We start from the raw sequence: 9,675 nt of genomic DNA, 5'->3' as shown, positions 1-9,675 counted from the left end.
AACCCAGAGGCTAACATTTGTTTTCACAATGCGGCCATCAAACAAAGGCGTATGACTGCTAGAAAAAAAAATCAAGTTCTAATTTGTGGGAAGAAGGAGGAATAAAATGTGGCAGCTTAGATGCCTGCTGTGAATTTTTTTTTCAAGTTGAATAGGTTGCAACAGATAAAACACTGTATCTTCATTGCATTGTACAATCGGAGCATTGTACCTTACACTTCCTACTGCAACAGTAAGGAATTCAAGATAGTTCAACTGGTACTTGTGCCCATGTGTCCTGATCCGAGCTAGAACAGAACTAATTCTGTTCAGTGATTGTCATTTTAATCTAAAAGTTTTCTCAGTGACGGCACTTTCTGAAGTTAACAGCATACTTTTGCTGACAGTGTCTGCTTCTAGAAGTGACAGCGCTTGATGTTCACAGTCACTACCAGGGACTGGTGTGCAGAAAGGCTCTTGCTTGTCCTTGCTCCTGTGCAGACCAAGGTCACTGCTAAATCCTGCGTACCAGGTTGTGGCTGCAGCAAGTGAGAGGCAGCAGCTGCAGGGAGGAGCGGACAGGACAGGTGACCCTAAACTGACCAACAAGGTGTTCCATCCCACAGACGTCATGTTCAATGTACAGCTGAGATATCGCAAGGGTCAAACTCTCTTCTTTAACGGCTGACATCTGAGAAGGACTCTGTCCATTCTGCCTTGGGTCCCCATCCATGCATCCCCCAATCCAGTTCTGGAATCCAGCTTCTCTGATTCCTGTCTGCTACTGAGTCCAGTCTGGGACTTCTCTAGTGTCTGCCCTGCATCATCGGTGCTGACAGTGACATGTTTGCCGTCAGGAGCCTGGGGTTCAGTAATGGTTTTGTATACATTTGTATGTTTTTAATTTTATTGTTGTTATTTTCATTAAAGGAGTTAAAGTTTTCTTTTCCGATGCATAAGTCTCTCTCCCTTATCCCCTTTCTCTTCTGTTTTGGGAATGGTGAGGGGTAACAGAGAGCATCTGCCATTTATCTAGAGGCTGGCCCACGACTTGCCTGTGTTGAGTATAGTGAATTTATTCAGTTCACAAACATCTTTTAGCACATTAGAAAAAGGCATTCTTGCTTTTTTTTTGTTGTTGTTGTTACCAAGGAACTGCTTCAGTCTTTGATAGTATTTTCCAAGGAAATATCGACTATTAAAGACATATTTTTTTCATTTATTTTGAAGAAACTCTTGAAATATTAACGTGTACACACCTAAATACATGCTGTATATATATACAAGGAATATATGCATATGTAAAACAAAACAGATGCTGACATACAAAACTTCAAAGAACTCATGCAATGAAACTCCACCCGGAAAAGTGAAGGAATCATTTTCTTTCAAGAAGTATGTCAAGTGCTTTAATAACACATGATGCAGGATGTGCACCTTCGGCTCCAGAGCTCCCAGACAGTGTGGATATAATACAAGAGCTCAAGTAAGATCTGTGGCAATGGATTCTGCATCAGTGTGAGTACAGATTGTGTGTAGCTCTGAAAGGAACATATACTTACTATCGTCACTGCTGTTTGCATAGCAATTAATGTCATGATAGCACTCAAGTTATTCAGGTAATGTTTTAATCCAACCATGACATATGACTCTACTTTTCACAGAAATTGCATGCAGAGATTACTGAGGTCTTCTCACAAATGTGCTTCTGTTTCTACAAATATTAATGAATTTAAGAAAATAATTTTATAGATAAATAGAGCCTTGTGTTCTTTCTGTATCCCTGTACGTCAAACAGGGGGAGAGCTGGACAAACAGATTTAGGAAATAAGTCATGCCTAGGCAAACTGCTCTAGAAGAAGATTATGGGTGGACATAGTATGTACAGTAAGTAATTCAGTGAGTAAAATTATCAAGGATGTAACTGGACTGGTTTATGACTGGCAGGTGTTAGACTGAAGCTCAAGAAATACAGAGATCTGTGACAATGTGTGGTTGTCAGCCTAGAGAGTCACACGAGAATCATTGCTTAACTGTGGCCAATTCTTTCAAGTTGCTTACTAGGCTTGTAGGATTTAGCTTTGTAGGTTTTTTTCCTCTGTCTCATTTATAAGCCTGGGAGGGAAAATGCAGGCAAAGAGGAAGATCCATTCTCTAATGACCTGTGCATTTGAATCACCATTCTGAGAAAACTGCATGATAAACAAAAATAAAAATACATTTAAACTTCCAGTTCCTGAAGTTGGTATCGCAAAGTGGCAGATCCCACATCCCTTCTTGCAGTGCTTCTTCAGGTGAACTGAACAGCCACTTTCTCACAGATCCAGAACTGCTTTGTCGAACAGGAGTTACGGGCATAAATAAACCCCCCATAAAAGGAGGCACATAAGCTGTTGCCATAGAACACAACCCTATGAAATTAAAAGATACGGCTTAATGATATCTTGGTAACATCATGTGATCTCTATGTGGATCATTTGTAATCGTACTGATTTGCCACTGGAATGTAACGTTATTTCCCCCTTGGAGCTATTTTATTTGTGCTAGATAGTCCTTTTGGGTCTAGTGCATGTGATCAAGCTCCATGTTCCTTTGTCATTGCACATGTGACAAATATGAGAAAGTAAGAGGAGGCACACGACTTGTAGAATTTACTGGGTCCCGCTGAATAGACCACACTGGTCCTAAGTCATGAAGTCTTACCAGTTTGTCGCTTCCTTTGAAAAGGCGGTTCCATCCTCCCAGTACCAGCTGCCCCTTTCAGATATGTATGATAATCCAACCCAGTAAAACTGTGAATCCTGTGGCAGAGAAACCTGTAAGCATGAGAAAATTATCACAACAGTGTTTAAAAACGTAGATCTAAATTCCTGTATCTTCCAGCCATGAGGGTTCTGCAACCAAAGGAGGTAAATCTTACTCAATAGGAGAGTGACCTGTTGTAACTCTCAAACATGCTTCTTTTATATGAGGGTTTGCAGGCTGCTCTGATTGTAAGATTATTCAAATACCATTGTTTCTTCAATTGCCTCAAGACAAATATACCTTGGATTTGTAAAAACACTGCTTTTAAAACAAACAAACAAATAAGCAGCTTTATCTGGTCTGCCTTTGGGTATCTCCACCACATTTGGGTACCTGCAGTTTAGACACAGATATGGGCGTGCTGTTTAAGCCACAAGCAGAGGCAGCAGAGATCTGGCCAACAGATCCAGTGGAGCCTGAGAAGTGATTCATCCCACCCAGTGGAAGTACTACTGAACAGGGACTGTTCAGGTGTCTCCCAGCAGAGTTAACCATGATTCTGACCTTGGGATGCTGCTAAACTCAATCATTAGCCATTTCTCCATTTTCTGTTTTATCTCTACCCATCTGATTTTCACTTCGGAAAAAAAAAAATCCAAAAGGCCAGCCTTTATGCCTTAAAATAAGAGTTGAGATCCCCCATCTGAAACTTCCTCCATCTGGGGAAAAGGAGAGAGATTTCCAGGGAAGCTTGTTTCCTTTTTAAAGTTTTTAGCAAAGAAAAAAGTAAGGATATCTGGGCTTTTGTGTTTTAATAGCTGTTGAAAAAGAAATTCCCAGCTCTGTGTGTACAAAAAGGGAAAGTTTGGTCTTGGCAGCAAATTACAGATTGGTCGTTAGTCAGCAAAACCCTCCAATTAGTAAGACTCCTTAAAATAATTAAAGCCCTTAACTTTTTTGAGTCATCATAATATAATCTTCTGCTGTCTAGCCTTTATGCCATCATTAACACCACTCTGTGAGGGTAGCACAAGGTCAAAAAACAGCCTTTTACCGTCACTTTGCACTGCAGCGTGCAAATGGCACTACCGTGGTGAATCGGCTGCTCTCTAGACTTCACGTAGGTGATTTCACCATTTGTCACAGCACCCAACTTCGAGAAAAATACATATGTGCACAGTAAATGACCAAAGTGTTTTCTGCCTGCGAGATTGCCGGATTTTAAAACCCGTGGCACAAAGGAACGCAGGAGGTTAAGACCGTACCATTTTTGCTCTGTCTTTTAGCACAAGAAGAGTGGAGTTTCTTGAGGAACAGAACTCCTGGCTTTGCTTCCATGTCTTCTTCTGCTTGGAAATGTAGAAGCAGTTGTCAGCTCCGGTGTTGTGCCAGCTGGCTGGGCAGAGGGCACAGTTTGTGTCTAGAAACCAGAGAGAACATTAAACAGACCTGCGAGGAGTGGAGGGGCTTTAGCTCCTGGCTTGACTGAGAAGGGAATGAGGGTAGCCGTGAATGAGCTGAGCTCCTCAGGAGTGAGAGACAAGTTGTTTTGCTTGTTAGTGTCGACATATCTGCATCTCAGATAATACCACTGTTAAACCAGACACTAACTGGCCAGATCTCTTCCCTGTCATTTTGTAGTCTCTCAGTCAACGGCCTCTGAAAAGGGGGTGATTTGTGTTGACATAACAAACACATTTACCATTTTCCTCCTTCCCTTCAAAACACAAGGCTTCCCTCATTCCCTGCAGCTTCTTTCCTTCCTCAGCATCCTTGGAAACCTGAAAAACTGAAGGGCAAGAAAGTGCTCATCAAAGATGGTTCTTAAGGATTTCTACCTTTGATTTGTGGGGTTTGGCATTGTTTTGTTCTTTGTCTACTTCATCTGTATGGCCGCCATTGTGTGGACATCATCTGCATCGTCTTCACCAGGAGGGTGTGCAGCACTGGAAGAGGTCACTTGGGTAGGCAGGAGCATGTCTGCCTTTTGTCATCTGGACAAAGCTCCAGATGATTTTACCTGGGCCTGGTGATAGTCCAGCTTTGAATGGTGGGGAGGAAAGGGTGGGTGTCGGTCTAGAACCCTGAAGCATTGCCTCTGAGCTAACATTTCTGTGATGCCATGGACCACCCTGTAGGTCCTGGGCACTTGCAACTGCTTCCCTCCTGGCAAAAAGAAGCCGCAGACTCTCTGTCTCTCCTTCCAAACGTCATGTGGCATCACCTTTGTTTGCCAATTGCAATGTTTCTGGGGAAAGTGCTGTAATGGCTGGGCAAATGCACTGGTCACAATGCTTCGATGCCGGGATTGCCCTCCCTGCAAAGAGCCTGCACCCAGGAACGAGAGGGACCTGTGACGCGTTCCCGTAGCAGTCACCGGGGGGGCACCGTGACAAAGTGGGGGCTACCGGGAGGAGCTTCTGCCTGTGGGAACTAAGGACTGCAGAAATGGGCTGGGGTGAGGGGTTAGGGTTGGGGTTAGGGTTGGTGAGCAGTTAGGGTTAAGGCTAGGGTTAGGCTTTAGGGTAAGACTTAGGGGTATGGGTTAGGGTTAGGTTTAAGTTTGGGTTTCGGGTTGAGGTTAGGCTTAGGCTTAGGGTCATTCTGATTAAGGTTAGGTATTAGATGTAAGGGTTAGGGTTTGGGTTTAGAATTAGTGTTGGCTTCAGGTTTAGGGGGTTTGTTGGTGCTTAGCAACATGTTTAGAGAGTAGCTTTAGTGTTGGTGTCATTAAGGTTAAGCTTAAGTTTAGGGGTATAGTGTTAGGGTTTAGCTTAGGAGTTAGTTTTAAGGTTAGGGTAACTTAGGTTTAGATCTTACATTAGGATTAGTGTAACCCTTAGGGTTAAGGTAACTCTAAGTGTCGATATACTGTTGACACTCAGCCGCAGTTACTTCTGTGGGAGAGCTGGACCGTTTGCCCTTCTTGCCATGGTATTTCCGTTGGGGTACAGGGAGAGCAGGGTCAGTCTTCAGGGAGAGCAGAAGCAGTCGTACATCTGGAATTCCCTCCTATGTCAGCAGCTTGGTACTCCACAATACTTACACAGAGCTAGGAGGGCTACCAGACCCGTCAGCAGCACCAGGCACAAAGTGAGGAAAGCAAAGGCCACTGGCCGCCACGAGGAAGATGAAGCAGAGGCTCCTGAGACAAACAGAAGACCCATTCAGCAAGAAAACCAGCACCTCTCATTCTCACCGAGAACAGTTGTTCAGTGAGGCTGTGGTGTTTCAGAGTAAACCGTCCTCTCATGAGCCAGGCACACAGATGAGATTTTGCAGCTCCCACAGTCCTGGAAACAATAAAGCAGTCTCTAAGACTTCTCTACCTTGAAAATGAAAAAATGCCACCCAGGTTTGGCTCATTTTGGAACCTGTGACTGGCATTTTTAAGTGATTGCAATATTTGAACGTTCAACTGTGCGTCTTTCTTCAGGCTCTATCTCTGAATTTCCATTGTGGTTCAATGTCTAATCAGGAGTACAGTTCTCCTGAGTTTTACAACTGACTATCCCCTCATTACAATATTTTCTTTTATATATATATATATATGGAGGAATTTTTTCCCTTTTGGGAATCAGTGCTCTGCAAATGACAGTAATGCTCTTTCATGTCTATTCTAGAGCATTGAGGTTAATTGAAAAGTATCAAATATTTTACTGGAGTGCACATCAGATATTTTACCAGAGTACAGTGCATCAGAGCAGGCCCCTCAGAGACTAACCTTTTGTTAGGTGAGAAGAAACACTTTCTGGAGGTGTCCAGAAGTCCACGTAAACTTTGCAATGAAAACTTCCCTAGCCAAAGGGAGATGATGCTAATCCTCGCCAGCTAAGGTAATTAGAAGAGACTGCAGATGACACCATACTGGGGTGGTCACTGATATGCTGGACGGGGGTAGGCTTCCTTCTACAGAGGCCTAAAAATCCTCGGAATAAGCTGAAAGTGCAACATCTCAACAAAGGCAAATGTGAAGTCTGGCTCCTGTAACAGTACAATTCCACGCGTCAATATGGGTAGGAGAGTGACTGGCTAGAAAGCAGCTATGCTTCAGGGTCATAGAATCACAGAATCACAGAATGGTTTGGGTTGGAAAGGAGCTTTAACAATCATGTGGACCTAAGCCCCCCTGCAGTGGTCAAAGAGACCTTTGGCTAGACCAAGTTACTGAAAGACCCACCCAACCTGGGCTTACACACTGCCAGGAATGGGGCACCCACAGCCTTTCTGGGCAACCTGTTTCAGTGCCTCACCTTGTCCACAGGGAAGAACTTCTTCCTTATATCTAGTCTGAATCTACCCTCTTTCCTTTTAAAGCCATCGCCCCTTGTCCTGTCACCACAGGCCCTGGTAAGCAGAGTCTCCCCATCTTTCCTGTAATCCCCCTTAAAGTATTGAAAGGCCACAAGAAGGTCTCCCCAGAGCCTTCTCTTCTCCAGGATGAACACTCCCGACTCTCTCAGCATGTGCTCATAGGAAAGGTACTCCTCAGATCATCTTTAAGACTCTCCACTGGACTCGTTCCAATAGGTCCGTGTCCTTACCAGGCCCTGGTGGAGAAGCTGAACGTGAGTCCTTGAGGGTGCCCTTGTGGCAGCGAAAGCTGACCGGCACTGGGCTGCACTGACAAGAGTGCAGCCAGAAGGTCAAGAGAAGACATTATTTCACTCTACTTGACAACCATGAAGCCACATGTGGAGTATCATGTCCAGTAGTGGGTTTCCCAGTTCAAGAGAAATGTCCGCTAGCTGCAGACTCCAGCAGAGGAACACTGAGTTGGTCAGGGAGCTACAGAGAGGCTGATGTGGCTGAACGCTGTTTAGTCCAGAGAGGAGAGGGCTAAGGCAAGACCTAATTTCAGTCCTCCACTGCCTATAAGGGCTCTCTAGATGGAGCCAGACTCTACTAGAGAGCCACAGGGAAAAGACGTCCTACAACAGTCACAAGTTGCATCAGAGAAACTTCCAACTAGGTGTGAGGAAAAAAATCTCCCCCTTCAGCACTGGAAGAAGGCTGTGAGATCTTTATCCCTGGAGGTTTCCAAAATTCAAGTGAACAATGTCCTGAGCAACTTAATCAGCCTTCAGAGCTAGCCCTTTTCAGCAAAACATTGGAAAAGATGAACTATAGGGGTGTCTCCCAACCCTATTTGTTCGTAAGACTATCTGCTTTACATGTTCTCTGTGCGTATCAGGAAACTATTTTAAGAGTTTTCTGAGCTTTCCAGCCTGTTTCTTTCCAGGAAGCTCTGCCCCTAGACCATATTCCCTAATATTTTATCCTTGTTTTTCTGGATGCTGCTTCTCGAAGAGCTTCTCCTCCATCCTCCTTGTCAAGTGGTCATTCTCAATGGCTAGCCACAGATCTCTTCCAGACAGCACCAGAGTAACATTAGTCAAGTCATTGTCTACTTGACCCAAACTGCGAAGAGCAGTTTGATGGTATCTGTTTCACACATAAGCCACATGGTGAATTTATGAGCATCAGCAACTGTTCTCAAGTCGTCGTTTCATGGTCTCAGGCATTCCATGGGCACAATCTACTACCTTAGTTAACTCTCAGCTTGTTTGTAGACAAACTTTGAGCATAAACAAAATCAAAGTGTACACTCCTATCAGAGCTTGTATTCACTATTAAGACAGATAAACAGTGCACCTTTCTACTCCCCATAGCTGAGAAAATTACTTCTGTTTCCAAGGCTCCCATGATCTGATAAAACTGTAGTGCCTTTCTCTCTTGTAGTGCCCTGCTGTAATAAATGAGTCCTACCAAAAGAAAAAAAATCCATAGGATGGTGGAATTTTCTTTCGTGTTGAAGTAAATGGAAAAACTATTTGAAGATAAATAAACAGAAAAAATAGCATGTGTGATCATAAGCAATAGCACACAAGACTCCATTGTGATTATTCTTTCTGCAGTTTCTATGAACATTATTCTAAGAATATACCAGAAAGTTCAGAAGGAGACTAGAACAATCAACATAAGCACTCCAATTTGAGTTATGAGCTGATTTAAAGAGAAAAGCTGATTTCCATCTGTACTTACCGTTTACTGTAACAGAGCTGTCTGGAGCCTTAAATGCAGAACATTTGTTGCTGCTCGAATATCTAGCTGTAATAATTGAAGATGAGGGTCGTAAATTTAAAGCGGTGTAGCCTTCCTCATCCTCCATCTGCAGCTCGTCACACTCCTTTGCTGCAGTAGCCGTGTGTTGGGCGTAGGGGCACCCTGCAGTGAGACCAATGCTGAGGCGGTGAGAGGGGTTCACGTTTCAGCATGTCTGGTGAAACCACGAAGGAAGCTGGCTTGGTTCTGATTACTGTGTCATAGTCAGGGAAACACGCTGAAAGGATGTTGAGGAGCCAAAGTGACACTGTCAAAGACGGGCATTTTCCTCCTGAATGTGAAGATGGCGAGTCTCGGTTTCAGGCTGGAACCCAAGACTGTTTCATTCAAGTCTCCACCTGATCTGACCCCGTAAACAGAGCGAACATCGGGATTTTCTGCCTCCTGAAAGAAAGACACTCTAGAAATACTTGTTACTTCGAGTTCCGGTGTGAAAGAGATCTGTTCGTGTATTAGGGCACGAATACAGCACAACAGCTGCCTGCAAAGCCATGGGCTGCGTTTCCATACACTGTTACGAAATAAATGAAAAGTGTAATTATTTTGCAAGGAATCACTGAAATCAATGGTAGAAGGAGGAAAGCTGAGTTGAAAGGATGGGGAGGCCAGGAGCTGGCAGGATTCACGTGACCACTCAGCCTGTGTCAGAGGAGGGCCAGCCTACATGGAGTACCTCTCCCCTTGCACTGTACGCAGAAGGCACTGTGCTCATCCATCCTCACTCCCCACCTCTAACTCTGCGCTCTACAGCTCTAGTGCTGAGCTGAAGTTCTAAAGCATCTTCAGAGACCAAGTCTCAACAGAGCACTTGGCCAGACATGATGA

General features: G+C 44.1%; 2 protein-coding genes across 2 annotated transcripts in view; both read right to left on the bottom strand.

Moving 5' to 3' along the window:
* Nucleotides 1-2,269: 2,269 nt before the first annotated feature.
* On the bottom strand, nucleotides 2,270-8,896 carry LOC104498445 (natural killer cells antigen CD94-like). Its single transcript, XM_010141824.1, has 6 exons — nucleotides 8,770-8,896; nucleotides 5,771-5,869; nucleotides 4,427-4,513; nucleotides 3,990-4,144; nucleotides 2,683-2,795; nucleotides 2,270-2,390 (listed from the first exon to the last, which is right to left on the bottom strand). Exons 1-6 carry the CDS (start codon nucleotides 8,894-8,896, stop codon nucleotides 2,270-2,272), a joined length of 702 nt encoding a protein of 233 aa, XP_010140126.1.
* A 158-nt stretch (nucleotides 8,897-9,054) lies between these two features.
* Nucleotides 9,055-9,675, bottom strand: part of LOC104498444 (C-type lectin domain family 12 member A-like) — a 12,427-nt gene continuing 11,806 nt past the window's right edge. The window contains exon 8 of the mRNA XM_010141823.1: nucleotides 9,055-9,234. Within this exon, the coding sequence (XP_010140125.1) occupies nucleotides 9,055-9,234 (180 nt within the window). The remainder of the gene's footprint in view (nucleotides 9,235-9,675) is intronic.

Source organism: Buceros rhinoceros, unplaced genomic scaffold (assembly GCF_000710305.1).
Source record: "Buceros rhinoceros silvestris isolate BGI_N320 unplaced genomic scaffold, ASM71030v1 scaffold3088, whole genome shotgun sequence".
In the NCBI taxonomy this organism is placed as follows: Eukaryota; Metazoa; Chordata; class Aves; order Bucerotiformes; family Bucerotidae; genus Buceros; species Buceros rhinoceros.
Note: the sequence above shows the minus strand (reverse complement) of the source record. Positions and strands in the feature narration are given on the sequence as shown.